Genomic DNA, 17,660 nt, shown 5'->3' with positions numbered 1-17,660 from the left:
CATACAAAGCGTGGATACAAAGACTCTTGCTAATGCGCAAATGGATCATGACAATTATCGGCCAGTCACACTTACACGCAAAGTAAATAACATCCAAGACCTAACGCAATGGTCACTCGCCCGACAAAATATAAAGAAGGGACTGTGTAAGACCCGCTGACGTTTCTCGCTGGTATTTCGGTTCGTAGTATGCAAATCGACTGAAGCCTAATAATATAGAATAGACGCAGAAATGTTCAACAAATCATCCTGACTGGTTCCGTGGTGCAGTTGGTTAGCGCATCGTACTAATATCCTCTCTTCTGAGAATACCATGCGAAAGTCGAGGGTTCGAGCCCCTCCGGGACCATTTCAAACAAATTAATAATTTGCTTGGTCTTCTCCAGTCATTTTTTTTACATTTTTTAATGAAGTTTCTTTTTCTTCTTCCGTTCGTTTTCATCATCTTTTTTTGACAAAACCCTAACACACCGTCCTCTATGTGTTTACTTGACCATTCTTTTATAATCTATGGCAGTTTTTATCTACATAAAGAATGTTTAACACCTGTCGACATTCGTATTTTTCTGAAGCGATAGTCGCGTTAAAACAGGATTTAATCAAATCGTCTTCCATCTCTTTCTCTTATTAATGGTCAACTTGCTAAATTCTTTTCTTCGGCAATACTAGCAGGCGCAGTGTGCCCTACTTGCCTGAAAATTGTACCTTAACGGAGGTCCCATCATGTTTTTGATAACCATATAAGTGTCAAATAATTCTTGTTGAGTATTGCTACACTCTTGAATTCCTTGCTTCCAGTCATCACTTGGCTTGACTATATTTGTAGGTTCCGCCTTTTATTTCAAGGGAGAAATGGGAGAACGAAGATGAAGACAATCCAAGAACAGCACCCTTTGAGAGAGGAGGTGACCACTTATTCCATCTCACCCATCCTCTTCTCGGCGTATTGGTTTACAGCCCTTATCTAGTAAATTGATAACTATAAAAGCACATTCTGATTATTCTTGGGCAAGTATTCACTTAAACTTATGGTATATAATCCAGTCAAAATTATATCATCGTCTCTACCTACAAACTTTTAAATTTTATTGAAAATCTCGAAGATCACACGTGGTAGCGAAGTATAATTTGACATTTCAATGTTGCATAAACTGTCCATTAACCAGTCATGAACAGTTTTACTAAACAATTCTGGCAGTAGACGTGGGAGAGTACACTTCTGTATACTTGATCAAACGTCGTTTTATTGGCGTCCCCCAATGTCCACTCAAACTCATTTACTTCAGTAGAATAAAGATGTATGCATAGAGTTAAAGATTCCATTGCGCCTCAGCGGTACATTGACCCCCTCCCCCCATATATATCAAGAAATGGTATGTAGACTATTTTCACAGAAACCCATTCCGTGCGAGCTGGGGGAAAGAGCGTGTTCTAGTTTATGGTGATTTCTCCCCCGCAGCCTCAAAATACTCTTATATGGATTTAAAACACGATCTGGTGAGCTAGCGTAAATCAGCCACTATTTATTTGAATTGCCTCTCTACAGTGCCGCCAAAGCCTTTGCCATGGAGAGAACTGCTGGCGAGCATTTGCTTTCATAAATTATATGAATATGTCCAGATACCATCATTTTTTTTTTTGACATGTTTTGGAACTGCTGACAGTCCGCGTTATGTGATATTATCTATCGTGATACACCAAATTTCAATAAGGGCTCTGACCATGAGACAGGTAAGAACAGAATGAGCTTTTCTCGTGGTTATCATACAAGGTATCTAAGCACGGTGGTTGTTCCAATTTGTGCTGGGATATTGTTTCGGTTACGTAGATAAGTACTTCGGGTGGTGGTACTCAAGTCCTACTGGCGAGTACAGGCCCAGGGCATGTGTAAAACTCGACATCTTTGATCACGTTTGATTTCATGGTCACATCTCTACCTCTATTTTTTTTCTTTGTAACTCTCTCATCAATGTTGTTAGCTGACTGTTGAGAACAACAGCCGGCTTAACCAATTTTCATATCCTGACGAGCTGTGGCTCAAGAACAATTAATGAATAAGTAAATAAATAAATACCACTAAACGGGAAAATAACCAATGTATAGAAAATAATGTTCACAGCCAGACTGTAAGTAAGTAAAGTGATCATAGCAAAATGGGGAACCTACAAAGACACAGCATCACCAAAACGTCCTGACCATGTGCCGAGATACTACCATAAGGTATTCACCTTTTTAAAGCTTCGACACTCAAAAAGACATAATCCAACCACACTGTTTTGTTCGTTTATCCTATTTTGTGAGGGCCAAGCAATAGACGATGAGTTATCTGCTGCCTCGACGCCGTGCCGTTCGCAAAGGCAGGAATTATGCATGATCTGCTTTAGTACTTTGGACTGCACAGAGCCTCCAGTCCAGTCGTTTCTTGCCCTGTTTGCACACTGTCTCTATGTAGGTAATTGAGAATGAAGCCAATGCTGGACAACCGGGCGCTTCATTGTTTCGATAGGTACAACAGCAAAACGTCGGCTTCCCCAAAGAAGTCCCTTGTCTAAGCCCTTTACGACGACCATTGTGGCACCGAGATATGCGACAGTCTTCTTGCCGAAGTGGAGAGGTTTCATGTTTTGCAGGGTTGATAAGTATCCATGATAGAAATAGAAATCATGTTTCCTTCCTTGCAATCTCTCCAATGCCTTGCGAATTTTTAGATGTAAAAGTCATGCGCCGTAAACGGACAGTCATTCTCCACGTTGCTTTATTGTTTGTGTCCACGCAGCTCGAACATGATATAGTGTACGACATGCATCGTCCGACATAGAATATCCAGACTGTGGTTGACGGCCCTACAAGCACTCTCTTCTCACGCGTTTCTGCCCCCTCGTACGCGCTGAGGAGCCCCGGTCAAAGTTTTCACCTCCCTGGTGTGCTCCATAGTTGTACATGAACCCAGGTCTCAGGAATGATCAGGGTGACGCTGTGCGTGGGACAGTTTCGTCCTGGGTTCTGGTCCGAGCTCTGGTCTGACCTCTCTTGTCGGAGGAGGGACGTCTCAGGAAACAGAAGACGACTGAGGCACTGAGGCTGAGAACATGTGACCGATCATGCTTTTCCTTCTTCTCTCCTTATTCTGTGGTATTCTCTCCTGTTCTTCAAGAAACTGGCATGTAGCACCACTTTTTCGTCCACTTTTTCTTGGCCTTGTTATTTGATCGACGGCCGCCGCTCACACGCGGTCAATTGAGCGGTGAAGGACAAGCTAGAAGCTTGGAACAAGGGAGGGTGGGCGAGACGCGGCGCTGATTGGCGCCCGGCGTCATTAGCCTGTGCTAAAAAGAAACGACCAGTGCGACCATGCCCAAGTGTCTGGCCAATGGTACGCACGCACTTAACTTTGGGATGCCTCGATGCCTAAGGCTGTGAGGAATTGGGCGGAACGAAAGACGTCACACAGGAGGAAGACAATCCCGAAACTGCAGGACGACGCAAAAGAAATATGACCAAATGGGCGAGAACGAAGGAAGAAGTGGTGCGATGTCCCGTCCTGACGTTGCTTCGTATTTTGTCTCCTAGAAGACAGACACTTTCAAGATAAAATAAACCAAGCAAGCGAGCTAAAATCGTCATAAAAATGACACTATGAAAGCTCCAGCTGGCAACGCAGGTTGCATGCGACCGCGAGCCCTGCCCCATCGTCTTTGCCCACTTGTTGCCCACTCGAGCCAAAAGGGGGTGGTGGCCGTTCCAGAACTCGACTCCTTCGTTTCTTCAGCCTGTCCACTTTTGCTGTTGCTTGTCCCTCATTGTGCGGTCGTTGTTGTCCGTTTAATGCGGACTTTTGGCACTTTGCGCTTTTGCCGTCTGCTGCCAGCCACTCACGACCCTAGCATGGTCTGCGTGATGGAGCTTCATGCACGTCGTGTAGTAGGAGCATGGCCAGGTCCGGATGTAAAGACCAAAAAAAATTCTGCACAAAATCATGGACACAACTGGCAGAGCCGCCCATCTCGGCGCAGGTGCAGAGCTGTGGACAGGAGAAGCTTGCATGAAACCGTGAAGAGAGGGCCAGGGGGAAAGGGACGAAAACGCTACCCCTCTTTGTTCACGCCCGTCTCGAGGGCGACGCACGTCGCGTCGACGTCGACGCATCACGGCGTCATGGAGGGGTACGATTGTGATGGTACGCTAGAGTGAACGACGATGAGAATGAGCACGGGGAAACCTCCCAGGTGTCAACCACCGGTCGTTGCCGTGCGCAGATAACGGGGCGCGAATCGCGGCTCTTGCCAGATAGCGGACCACTTTGATGTCTCTTGCCCGATTTGAACGAAGCTCTGTCCTTGCCCGTTCCTGCCTCGAGAATACCCCCTCAAAGGCTCGGCGACCAGTCCGTTTTTCCTCTCGTCATCTCACGATCCTCAAGCCGTCTGCGGGCCTTCGTCCGTGGTGCCCCTGCCTTTTTTTTTTTTTTGTGTGGATATTTTGCCCAGGCCAGACTGTCTTTCTCGCCTACTGCGCACTCGGCGCCATCTCGAACAATTGTGGGCTAGGCGCACCGTCTATTTTTTTGGCCGCCTGCTGAGGCGGTAACACACGTAATTACAGTGTGAATACGGGAGCTACGAAAACGGCAGGTGACAATTCCAAGCCGCCAACCGACCTGCGAACCCAACGTAGTTGATAGAGATACGCAATAGATTTCATACGTGTGAAGATGGTAAAGTGAGCAGCAAACAAGTAAAACGGAAACATTAGTATTCAAAATCCCCCGGTGGCGGGAAATGATGTCCATCGTAGGCGGCATGGATTGGCCACTATGATTGGCGAAAAAGGCTCCCAAGTTAGCCAAAACGGACGCTTTTGGCGGCAGTCGATCACGGCGGGAATTGAAAACTGCGCTACGAGTTGCACATGTGCGACTTTCCGGTGCTCCGTATTTTCCTGCCTGAACAGCTGGACTAGCTGCGGACATGACTTCGAGCTACTTGCCAATTTCTGTCCTATGTGATATGACATAGCTGGCTCCTGCCCGTTTCTGCCCAGATGGTCGCCGTACGCGATGTGACTGGCTGTTGTCCAGATGACTATGTGGAACGGTGCAGAAGGGGCAGGCAAAAAGGCCCGCGCCGAGTCTACGAAGAAGGCAGGAAGGGACGAGAAGTAAAAAAAAGCAACGAGATAGAACACGAGCAGGAACTCGGTTCAAGGCAGGTGCAACCATCGTGTCTCTCGATGCGCCTGCTTCCGAGTCCACTCTCTAACTGGGGCTGCGTACCTTTCCCACCTGAACAGGATTGAGTCGTATTTTGTGTGTGTGCAACCCAATTACCTGCCCTCTGTTCAATATTTCGTGTAATCGCGGGCCACCTTTGCAGTAGCCCTCTCGTTCGGGAATGGCTTTCGGGTTGTCTTTTTTCTTGATTTGTGCAGGCCATTTTGCTTCGAGAGTTTTATTTTGCTATATGTACTTCTAGTTTCCTGCCTCCGATGGGCCGGAATCCAAAAAAAAAGGTAAAAAAAGAAAAAAAAACGCAGTTTATCCTCGGTCGTCGGCGTTTCCCTTTCTCTTCAATAGCTATCATTATTTCCCGAGTCCCTTTTCGTCCTCTCTACGCTCTTTGTTTCCTCCTCCTTGCATCGTGTCGCGTTCTGTTTCCGATATTCTGGTCTCACAGCGCCAGCGTCCTGCCGATTTCCGCTGCGGGTGCCAGAGGGAAATTAGCAGCAATGATGGAATATCTGTCGCGGCCGCTAAAGCCGCACTTTGCCCCAAGCCCTCTCGCTCGGCTCTTCTCGCTTTTCCTAGTCTGCACCATGCCAGCACACTGGCACGGCTTACGGTGCGCCTGAGCCGCCAAGGCCCCAGTAAAACTAAAACCGCTCCTTGAGAAACAGCACCTCACCATTTCAACGGCAGCGCGAAGCTTGCGAGACAGAGCTAAAAGATAAGAGAATGCAGAAAGCATCTCAGTAAGGCAACAAAATGCTGAAAGGCAACTCACATGGAAAACCCATGTCTACCGTTGCGACGTGCGCCGTACGCCATATTTGACGGAGCGGATGGAGAACAAAGAAAAATACTTTTCCGCTTGAGCAAGCATCATCCGCTGTCGGCACTGGTCTGGCAGATCATTCGAAGCAAGAAATAGGCGATGGAAGGGAAAGAAACCGTCTGAGACCGCCAAAGAAGGCCCATTTATCATCCCTTAGACACAGCTGTCGCGTCTGTTCCATGCCATAGTCGTATGGATTAATCATTGCACTGTTCTAGACTCTAGATGCACAATTGCCACTGGCTACTGCAGTGTCGTACTGCTCACGTACTTTGTTGCATCAATCTTCAATTCTCATTAACTGGCCGCGGCTTTCCGTAAGAGTCAGGGATGCTGACCAGGCTCCAGCACTGCATACAGTGCATATCAGTGCATACAAACAGTGCGTTGCAGAACAGCGTGAGCATTACGCTCACTGGCTCCGCCAGCCCGCCCACATACATGTGCAAAATTTGCACAGTTTACAGCGGCACTTTCCGTACTGTGAAACTTATCTCGCTTTCTTACTCGCCCATTCACGCTCGCCGTTGCTTCCTCGCCCGTTTTGCACTTTCGCTTGGAAACGCTGCCCAACCGGAAATCTCATTTCGCTGCGTGTGGGCTCCATTTTTGTCGGTCGCTCCTGCCCTCTTCTACCTTATGCAAGCATCCCCCTTTCCCTATCAAACCGCCCCTCTCACGCACCTTCCCTCCTCCGAGCCAGCCAAGGACGTTCCTGCCACCACTTTGTTCGACGTTTCCTTGCTCCGTTCTTGCATTTTCCCCTGGCCGACGCTGTTTCGCCCTCGTCTCCTCGTCTCCTTGTTTGTTGCGATCTCTCTGCCTCCCCTTCGCATCCGACACGCAACGACCCCGTACGCATCGCCAGCACGCCATCTAGCGTCTCTCTCCGCCCTCTCCTCATTCTCATTCTCTCGCCTCTCTCGACGCTGCCGAACAACTCCTTCCTCCCTCTCAAGGCAACTACCTACCGGAGGTGCCTGCAGCAGCCAGCAGCCCTCACGAAAACGCTTCACGGTCTGCACAACCTCCCCCCAACACGCAGCTTCATTTTTGACGCTGCGTGTTATCGACCGACCAACCTTCGCCCTGTTGTCACCTCCGCCTCGCTCCCCCCCTCACCTTCAGGCTACAAACCCCCCCCGTCACGATCGCGTGTAGCCTTTGCGGTTGGCCATGTCCAGCAAAGCGATCAGCGCTCAGGCGCTTGGGGGGGAAGCCGACACCATCGCCGTCGCGAACTCCCTCCAACCGCTTGATGCCAACGTCCTTGCCTCCTCGACTGCGGCTGCCGCTCCGGCCTCCACTACGACGACGATGGTGCCGACTACCACTCCTTCTCACGCCTCCGCCGGTGGTGAAAATGTCCAGCCCGACCCGCAAGCTCCCACTCCGGCTTCCGACTCTTCCCTCCATCCTCCTCCTGCTCCCTCCACCGGTCCTGACCGCGCGACTACCGGCCTTCATTCGCCGCCCGACAGCAACAATGCGTCGAAACTCGACGGCAGCAGCTCAGACTCGGAACTCAGTGATCTTGACGATGATGCTCTGGCCGAGAACTTGAATGGCATCCAACCCGAGGACGTCGATGCTACCGTGACCTCCGTCACGACCCCGACAGCTGCTGCGGCTGATACTGTCTATGCCGCGTCCGCCGCTGCCTCCGAGACTGTCCCGACTGCCGCAACTGCCCCGGCTGCCCCGGCTCCGTGCTCTTCGACGACGCCTGCGTCCGACAATAAACCCACCGCGACCGATGCGCCTGCCCCCGAGGAAGAGGACGATATCGGCGAGGTCGAACCCGACCACTACTCTGGAACCGTCCCCGTGTTTCGGCCGACCATGCACCAGTTCCGTGATTTCAAGAAATTTGTGCGCTCTCATCCCTCCCCACTGCTTTCTGGCTTATCTTCGCATACATGCTTGCCTTCCCTTATCTTGCCCTGCCCTTTCACATGCCCTACCACCCACTGGCCTCATATGTATCAGTGGCCTAGGGGCCCTGATACGTTTCGCCTTAACCCTGATTGTTTCCCTTCTTTCTCCTATGACGTCGCCTGTGATTGCTTTGGAATTCGATCGTGGATAAAGAGTCTAACCGTGCTGCGTCTTGCTTTGTGCTCCCCTCCTCCCTTTTGTATAGATGGGCAAAATCGACAAGTATGGTATGAAGTCAGGCATCGTCAAGATTATCCCGCCCCAAGAATGGAAGGATGCCCTCGAACCGCTCGACGACCTGGTCAAGCCCATCAAGGTCCGTGAACCGATCAAGCAGGATATCATGGGGTCCAACGGCACCTACCGTCAGGTCAATATCCTCCACCAAAGAACATACAACCTCCCCCAGTGGCGCCAGCTGTGCGACCAGAGCGAGCACCAGCCACCTGCCCGCCGTGGAGAACGCCGTGCCAACGCCGACAAGCCGAAACCCGCGCCTCGTGCTCGTCCAGCCGCTGCTGCGGCTCCCGCCGGAGCTGGTGCGTCGACAAAGAAGGGAGGCACCAAGAAGGGCCGTGGTGGACGCAGGGGTGGCGGTGGCGGTGGCCGTACGCAGCGCCATACGGCCGACGACGACAATGCCTCCACGGTATCTGAGCCGCGGCCTATGACGCCCGAGTCGCAGCGTGGTGACGACGAGAAGATGGTCTTGGACGACGACAAAACCTGCGTGGAGTCGCCCCAGGATGCTACTGGCAAGCACCAACACGACGACCGCGAGGATGCCGACAGCGCTGTTATGTCCTCTGTTGAAGTAGAGTATCCGATTAAGCAGGAAGAAGATGACGATATGACCGACATCCCCGCGGCCCCACGCCGGATGGGGTTCGTGCGTCAAGAAGCGACCAAGAAAACCCAGTCGACTTCGGCTCGCCGCAAGTATAGCAAGCGCGAAGGTTCTGCGAAAATTGACGAAGCCGCCTTCAAGGACTGGGACTACCGCATGGACGTGTCTGACTACACCCCCGAGCGCTGCGAGGAACTGGAACGGAGCTACTGGAAGACGCTGACGTATGCGCCGCCACTGTACGGAGCCGATCTCCCAGGTACCCTCTTCAGTGAAAATACCGAACTCTGGAACCTCAACAAGCTGCCCAATCTGCTGGATGTTTTGGGTACCAAAGTCCCCGGTGTCAATACTGCGTACCTCTACCTGGGCATGTGGAAGGCCACGTTCGCTTGGCACCTGGAAGACGTCGACTTGTACAGCATCAACTACCTGCACTTTGGCGCCCCCAAGCAGTGGTATAGCATCTCTCAAGGCGACGCCCGTCGTTTTGAGGCTGCCATGAAGAACATCTGGCCTGCCGATGCCAAGGCCTGCGACCAATTCCTGCGTCACAAGGCCTTTTTGATCTCACCATCGCACCTCCAGCAGTACTACAACATCCGGGTCAACAAGTGTGTGTCCTACCCGGGCGAGTTTGTCGTCACCTACCCCTACGGCTACCATTCTGGATACAACCTTGGATACAACTGCGCCGAGGCTGTCAATTTCGCCCTGGATTCCTGGCTCCCCATGGGCAAGATTGCCAAGAAGTGCGAGTGTGCCCAAGCACAGGACAGCGTGTGGGTCGATGTCTACGAAATCGAGCGCAAGCTGCGCGGCATCTCCACTGACGACGAGGATGACCTTTCCGACGAGGACGACGAAGAGTACGACTCGGAAGAGGAAGGTGATGGCGACGATGCCAATTCCGTCGCTGGTTTGCCGACCCCACCCTCTGGTGGCCGTGGCCGGCGTGTGAAGTTCCCAGATTCCCGAAAGCGGAAGCGCATCGTGCGTCCTTCCGCTAAACGCCGCAGAGCGCTGGGCGATGCCGACATTGACGATCCCGACGACGATGAGGGCAACCGAAGGCTGAAGAAGATGCGGGTCCGGCTGTGGTCCGGCGACAGTTCCCCTTGCTGCCTGTGCCCCAATGCCTTCCCTGACTCCGAGCTATTGCCTACCGATGACGGTCGTGACGCCCATCGTCTTTGTGCTAGCTATCTCCCCGAAATCCGCATCGAGACGATTGACGGCAAAGACGTTGTCAAGGGCGTTACGGACATCCAGATGCCTCGCATGGAGCTGCGCTGTCTGTACTGTCGCCTTCGCAAGGGTGTCTGCCTCAAATGCTCCCACGCCAAGTGTACGCGGTCGTACCATCCAACCTGTGCCGCTGCCGCTGGTGTATTTATCAACGAAGTTGACGCGTCAACGTCCGGCGACAGCGACACCGAGCATTCACATTCGCACCACTCGTATGAGTTTACTTGCCGGTTTCAGCGCACCAAGCGTAATCGGAAGTTGGACGCGCTGGCCCTCGAAAAGGTTGAGCACATTCGCAATGCAGCTGCCGCTCTTCAACCGGGCTCCATCTGCCAAATGCAGCTCTACCGCAGCGACATTTTTGCCGGCGTTGTTGTCGAAAATCGACCAGACGAGGAGTCACTGCTTCTTCGTATTGTTCCAAGCGGGTATGTTCTTCATGTTTTGGCATTTTGATTTTTTTTTTTTTTTTTCATTTAACACACGCATTCTTTGTATTGTTTACGATTGTGACTGACCATACCCCCCTCCCTGTGCAGTGAGGAAGTCGAGGTGAGCTGGAAATGGCTTCTGGTGCCTGATGCGGTCGATTATCGTAGACTGCACCAGTCGGCCACACACCGCGACTCCACGCCACATAAGGAATCCGAGGGAAGTGCGTCCCTACCTATCATCGGGGACTTGTTTGTCGAAGGGTACATGTGGAAACAGTTCCAAGATTGTGAAGGAACGGCGTTTGTGCCCGCCCCCGAGCAAGTGAAGGTCGACCTCGACAAGCCCAACCAGCTGTGGCACTACCTTGGCAAGCCGTCCACCGAATCCAAGGACCAGTACACGGGTGACCCTGCGAATCCCGTGAACGACCGCAAAAGTCACTTTCTCGACTCCTTGCCACGAGTTTATAATTCAGTCATCCCTACCCCCGCCGTACCGCAGGCTCCCTTTGTTTTCACGGTGCCGACTGCGCCGTCATCGATACCGAACACCCACATTCAACCAGCATCGGGCCAAACTGCTGGCCAGTCTGGCATTCAACCCTCGACAGGAGAACCTCGCCGGTCATACAGTGTCATTAAGCCGCCCTACGTCCCGCACACCTCACCGGTCGTCTTGGCATCTCCGGCGCCTCCATCTGCATCCCCTTCTTCTGCCGCGGCGACTGCCACCTCTATTTGTTCCGCCTCCTCCACTACTCCGGCGACCGTGGCAGCAGCTCCTGCTTCTACATCTGCTCCTACTACAGTAACACCTGTTCCTGCGACACCCGTGTCTGCAGCTCCCATAGCTGCAGCTTCAGCTTCCGTCCCTCCTACACTCGCGTCTACATCGGCACCCGCCCCCACTGCCTTTTCCGCCCCTACGTCGGCCTCGGTGTCGCCCCTTACTCCCCTTGACGGAGGCGCGAATAAGATCCGCAAAACCTCTGACGGCTTTGTTCATCCTCAGCAGCCAGCGTCAAGGACGCACCAGCCCGGCCACCGGAACCGTCATCGCTCCGCCTCGGCGAGCCAGAAAGTGCCTTTTGGACCCTTCTTCTCTATGCCCAAGCCGGGTGGCGCCAGCAGCAAGTTTCCTCAGATTCAACATCCGAACTTGTCCCATGGATATGCGACTGTTTCCACAGGCAAACCACAGACGGCTGGTGGTGCAATGTCCCCCCCTTCTGGTAGCACGGCCACCGGAGGCGAGAAGAGTACTGATTCCAGCAACAGCAGCAGTCGACGGAACAGTGTCATTCACGGTCCAAACAGGGTTAGGAAGAGTAGTTCAGGTGCAGCCTCTCTTGCGGCAGCTGCTGCAAAGCTTCACAAGCGCAGTGCCAGTAGCATGAGTAGTGTCAGCAGCTTTGGCCTTGGTTTGGGTGGGGGGCTGCGAGGATTGAGCCGCCCGTCACCACATACAAATTATGTCGGCCCGCCGCCAGTGCCCTCGTCGACGGCTTCATCCCCGCTCTTGTCGGCGCACAATCTGAGTTACAACACCCGCCCCGGCTCCGTATCCTCCTACGCCTCGTATGAGTCGATAATGGGCCCCGGAATGTCACCTCACTCGCCCAACGGCATGGATGCGAGCCCATTTATTGGCAGTCCCGGTCCACAGATAGGCTCTTTCGATTTCCCGACTCCCTCGGGCTCTACAAACGGCTACCAGCACCCCGGCCTGCGGCCCCAGTTTGGCGCCGCGTGGCAGCAGAGCTTCCACGCGCCTCTGGGCTCATTTGCACAAGACATGGATATCAACTTCTCGCCGCCATCGCCCATGTCTACTTCCCTGGGTCTACCAGCAGGCGGTCTCGGCGCCCCAGCCAACATTGTCTCTAACCATCAACCGTCTTACTCCTTTGGTGGTCCAGGCAACCTCGGCCCCGACTCGATGCTCCTCGGCGGCAGCGGCGGCGATTTTGGCGGCTTCGGTACGATAAGTCCTCCTTTGGTGCCGGAATCGCCCATGGCTATGATGAGCCCGACACTGGAGGATGTCACACCCCCAGATGCAGGCACCTCCCAGTCACCGGCCGAGCAGCTGAAGCAACAGCTACGGAGCATCTCGGATTCGTCCCTACCGTCGTCTTACCGGCTGCGTTGCCTTCACCAACCCCGACGCCGCCACCAAAGCCGCAGTAGCTTGAATCGTATCTTTACAAGTCAGCTGTTGGACCTGAGTTCGAACCCGACATGACCGGCCGCACTTGCAACATTGAGCTCAATCAACTCTATGGGACCTACAATCGTCTTCATCCGAAAAGTCGTCCGAACGATTTAAGTGACGCGCCCAGGGAATAATTTACAAATATCGCTTCAAGCATCCCTCGATTTCAGATCTCAACACCGCTTTTCTGGCGATAGCATGTTCTCCGATTTTTGGCACGTATTGGATGAGTCTAAGCTGCTGCGGCAGATGTTGTACTTTTCTAATTGTTGCGTGGAGCAGCATTGGAGAAGGAGCCAAGAAAACCTCACATAACTACGCGCTATTTCTTGGAACACACTCGATAGCTGACGACATTTGATTTGCGTCAATATTTTCTTCTTCGCCCCGGTGGCTACGATTTTATGCCGACGCCGTATATGAGACAAGCACGAAAGAAAACTAGACTGGTGTTGAACTGTTTGTTGGCGCAATGATTTGGAGCCCATCGTCTTGGTGTCACTTGGCTTTGCCTCCTTTTTGGAATGCCGCGGCGTTATCGATTTTTTTTGTTTCGTCATTTCGCTATTATGCATTCATTTATCTCACCCTACTCCAAGCGGCAATTGTGGTGCATCGTTTTGTCCCATTTCATTCTCACAATGCTTTGGAGTGCGTACTGCACCATTGGTACCGATTAAAGAGCAGTGTGTTTTTGTTCATTTCTACGCACATCGAGCAAGAAGGCTCTCACCGTGACGACTCGACAAAACGACAAGGTGGAAGCCCCGAAACAAGAATACGAATGACTTGGGACTGCGCCTCAAAACTTTAACATCGACATGGCAGAGGCCACTGAGAACTGCGCAACATGCCCGGCCTTCTTATATTTTCGTTTTCCACCTTTTCTGTTCGGCATCGCTTTTATGCATTCGTTTTTCATCATGCCCCAACCAACAACCACACAGCCGCTTCCTTCAACATAAGGCGGTATTAGATAGATGTTAGGATAGATAAAAATAAGGAACGACCAGCCACGTTGAAAGAGGAGGACATATATCAGCTCTCTCAAGACGTGAGTGAGGCTACGGGACTGGCCCGAAAGAAAGAAACAGGGAAACGGCGGGAATCAACCCTCAGGGGGAAAACAGGCCCCGATCACGCTGGTTACAAAGGTACCAAAAAATAAAAAAACCAAAGCAAATAAAACCAAACAATTCTAAGCAATTTATTGTCGGGAGAAAGTGTGTAGATAAGTGAATATGGAGGCTAATAAGGAACGAGTAGAACTGTGCCATAAGATCCTTTACATGTAGTCAATTGGATTGATAGGCGACAGAGTATTATCTCGTATGCCCAGGTCCTTTCTTGTTTTGTAAGATGAAGCCGTCGCAAAAATAATAACATTAACAACACATATGAACTCCACTGTAACAATAGAGACCTGTAATCGTGGTTTCCAATTGTCAAAAGATCCTTCCTGACGCAAATCTCAGCCTCATTATCATCATTTCGTCGTCGTCCGCAGGCCCAGCAGCCCGCTGGCGTGCACGACCGCTCTAGGAAGTGTAGCCGTGAGCCACTAGCCAGTTCTTCAGCTCCTCCGAGTCGCGTGTGCGGTAGGCTGCACGGCCGCGAATTGTGTCCTTGACCGTCTCCAGGGTGCGATCAAATGCCTTGGTGTTCTTGTCGGCAAAGAACGTGTCAATCTCCTGCAGCGAGGATGTATCAGAGAACTGCGACAGCGCCACCTTGACAAAGCGGTCCAGCAGGATTGGATTGCCTGCCAGCTTGCGCTCCACGGTTCCGGCCCACTCCTTCTGGATGTACTTCCACAGCAGGGGGCGCGCATGGGTGCGGGCGGCCATGCCGTTGGCCAGGATGTGTACATCAGCACCGACGACCGTATCGGCACCGTCGCCAAACAGGAATGGCAAGAGCTTGTCCTGGACCACCTTTTCGTCGTCCGAAGCGCCCAGGGCCAACAGAGCCACCTCCTTGCCGTCCGGTGCGACGGTGGTCTTCCACTCCTTGAGAAGGAGCGGGGCGGCCTTTTCCGCGCTGTCAATTATGGCAGCCAGGAAGACGGGTGTGCGAAGGTCACCCTGAAGAGGGTTCTTCACGGGGTCGGCAATGTATGCTTGGAAGAGCTCAATAGCCTGCTTGTTGAGCCTGTAGTTGTGTTAGCTGGTTTGTCGTATTGTAACTGGCGTGCCTTAAACCACCCTCCCCCCTCCAAAAGAAAAGATAAAAAAAAACAAGAAAAAACATACGACGGATGTTCGCTGCGAACGGCGGAGGTAAGGAGGCGCTTGCGAAGCTGTGCCTTTGTGAACTCTTCGTTCTCGGGGAAGTTGAGGCTGAACTCAGCCAGCGGCTTATCAATGAGCTTGAGAGTAAATGCTTTCAAGCCCTTGTTGATCGTCTCATCGTCACCAAAAACGCTGCTTATGACACCAATGGCATCAAGTGCTTGGGACAGAACACGGACGTGCGACTCGTTGCCAAAACCTTCGAGGAACGAAAGCAGCGCGGGGGTTTTCGCGTAGCCAGCAAACGCAAGTTCGGCAGCAGAGCCGGCAATCAGAATCTTGTCAGACGCACTAAGTCGGTCAAGTTGCGACCCAAGCTTGGCCAGGCGCTCAGGAGGATAGTTGACACGGTAGAACCCGGTCGAGTCTGTGTTCAGCTTGTAGAAGTCTTTGCTGATATTGGAAATGACATCCTCCTTCTTTGTCAGGGCCAGAGACTCGACAGAGCCCTCAGCCGAGCCAACACGGCCAGTCAGACCCAGTGGGATCCACCATGTGGTTCCGTCATCTTCTGGCATCACGTCGCCCGTGGACAGGAAACGGGACTGCTTGATGGCCAGTTGACCGTCAGCTCCCTCGGTGACGGCGACAACTGGGAAGCCAATCTTCTCAATCCAAGAGCTCATAAGCGTGTTAACATCGTCTCCAGACGCTTCACTTAGGGCATCCCAAAGCGCGGTAGTCTTGGCGTTGCCGTACTTGTGTTTCTTGAGGTAAGCGGACACGCCCTGCAAAAAAACATCGGTGCCCAGGTGGTTTGCCAACATGCGAATCACGGAGCAGCCCTTGAGGTAGCTAATGGCATCAAAGACCTGGTTGACGTCGAGCGCGTCACGTACGGGCACCTGGATTGGGTGCGAGGCGCGCAGCGAGTCGAGCTTGAGGGCCCGCTCCATGCCCTCGTTGACGAACTGGGCCCAGACGTCCCAGTCCGGATGCAGGGCGTCAGTGGCCAGCCAACCGGCCCAGGTGGCAAACCCTTCATTGAGCCACAGCTCGTCCCACCAGTCCATGGTCACAAGGTTACCAAACCACTGGTGGGCCAATTCGTGTGCCACGACATAAGCGATGCGGTTGCGGAAGCGGCCTTCGGAGAGCTGCTCATCAAAAAGGATGGCAGTCGTACGGTACGTCACCAGACCCCAGTTCTCCATGGCACCGTGTGTGAACTCGTGAGCTGCCAAAATGTCAGACTTGGGCAGCGGGTAGTCGATGCCGAAGCGCTCGCTGAAGAAGTCAATGTACTTGGGCGCGTGCTCCAGCGCCCAGCGGCCCTGCTCCTTGAGGCCGCGGGTGGTGTATACGCGCACAGGGATTTGTTTGCCGTCATAGCGGCGGTCCGTGAGCGCCTCAATGTATTCGAAGTCGCCGACAGCCCAGGCGAGCAGGTAGGTGCTCATGATCGGGGTGCGCTCGAACCGGACAATTTTCTTGCCAGCTGGGGTGGAAGCAGTAGCAGCAGACGTGCCCTCATCCTTGATGGGCATATTGCTGAGTGCCACGAGATCGTCAGGGATCTCAATGGCAAAGTCAAAGGTGGCTTTGAGGTTGGGCTCGTCGAAGCACGGGAAGGCACGGCGAGCGTCGCACGACTCAAACTGCGTGCTGAGCATGTAGTGGAAGTCATTGTCGCGGGGTGTCGAGGCAGCAGCTTGCGGGGCATCGGCGGGCGGCGTGTACTGAGAGCGGTAGAACCCAGCCAGGTCGTGATTCAGTTTTCCAGTGAAGGCAATGTAGAGGCTGGCCTTGGCCGATGGCGGGAAGGCCTCGGCACCGGGCTGCACAAATGTGAGGGTGGCCCGCTGGGACTTGGCATTATAGGCAATCCCGACGGCCTTTTCAGAGCGCGTGCCCTTGGTTGCCTGAGCCTCAAGGGTGGCCGATGCGATGTCGAGCTCAAGGGTGTTGAGAACGACCTCGGAGGTCAGCTCGGTCAAAGCACCATTGATGGTGACGGTGCCCTTGAATGTCCATTCGGTAAAGTCAAGGTCGGTGATCGTCAGGTCATAGTGGCTAGGCTTGAAGTTGCCAGGTAGGATGTCGCGATCGGAAGCCATGTTGGTATGGGATGCCGAGGCGAACGACGAACAGCGGCGAACTGACGAGAAAGCAAGGAAAGAAACGCAAGAAGCGAGCTTGCTTGAAGGAGAAGAACGCCACCTTGCCGCCGAAGTGAAGAGCTTAGTGGAATGGCGGTTCGGCTGGGCAGAAGGCCGTGCTGTCTGAGGTGTCGGGGAGGAGGGCGAGTTTGATGTGGTGGAAGAAAAACAAGCAGGGGAGGAATGTGAGAAAAGATGATGGAAAGGAGACAAAGAAGCAGAGCTGGAGCTAAAATCAGAAGAAGAAATCTGAACAGGAAGGCAAGTCTGAGCAGGAGGTCGTGTGGTACGCGGCCGCTTTCTGTTGAAAAGGGAAGTGACGAAAGACTCGGTCGAGCTTGCTGAGTAGCTCGTCGTTGAGTAGCTCCTGCCGCACACAATTGCTGCTGCTGCTTGAAGAAGGCGCGGCCCACTATTGGTTAGTCGCGGCTGCCGTGGCGATTGACTGTGGAACGGTTTCAGGCTCATTCTCAGGCTGTTGTCGATAAGCTCAAGCAGCTGTGGGGAGCTAGCGAAGCCCAATGCTTTGACCCCGCTC

The 17,660-nt window shown here is 53.0% G+C and overlaps 2 protein-coding genes and 1 non-coding gene across 3 annotated transcripts; 2 read left to right on the top strand and 1 right to left on the bottom strand.

Annotated features, from left to right (window-relative positions):
* The first annotated feature begins 255 nt into the window (after positions 1-255).
* SPSK_11296 lies at positions 256-349 on the top strand. The gene has a single exon. It is a non-coding gene; the product is annotated as a tRNA-Ile (tRNA).
* Positions 350-7,226: 6,877 nt separating this feature from the next.
* On the top strand, positions 7,227-12,762 carry SPSK_00977 (jumonji family transcription factor; the record flags this gene model as incomplete). The annotated part of the gene is made up of 3 exons (XM_016727909.1): positions 7,227-7,922; positions 8,194-10,511; positions 10,623-12,762. 3 exons carry the CDS (start codon positions 7,227-7,229, stop codon positions 12,760-12,762), a joined length of 5,154 nt encoding a protein of 1,717 aa, XP_016583922.1.
* A 1,508-nt stretch (positions 12,763-14,270) lies between these two features.
* Positions 14,271-17,080, bottom strand: SPSK_01011 (uncharacterized protein; the record flags this gene model as incomplete). Its single annotated transcript, XM_016727942.1, has 2 exons — positions 14,271-14,883; positions 14,985-17,080. The coding sequence occupies 2 exons, from the start codon at positions 17,078-17,080 to the stop codon at positions 14,271-14,273; spliced, it is 2,709 nt and encodes a 902-aa protein (XP_016583921.1).
* Positions 17,081-17,660: the final 580 nt, after the last annotated feature.

This window comes from Sporothrix schenckii (genome assembly GCF_000961545.1).
Source record: "Sporothrix schenckii 1099-18 chromosome Unknown Cont48, whole genome shotgun sequence".
In the NCBI taxonomy this organism is placed as follows: domain Eukaryota; kingdom Fungi; phylum Ascomycota; class Sordariomycetes; order Ophiostomatales; family Ophiostomataceae; genus Sporothrix; species Sporothrix schenckii.
This window is presented reverse-complemented; position numbering and strand designations above follow the sequence as displayed.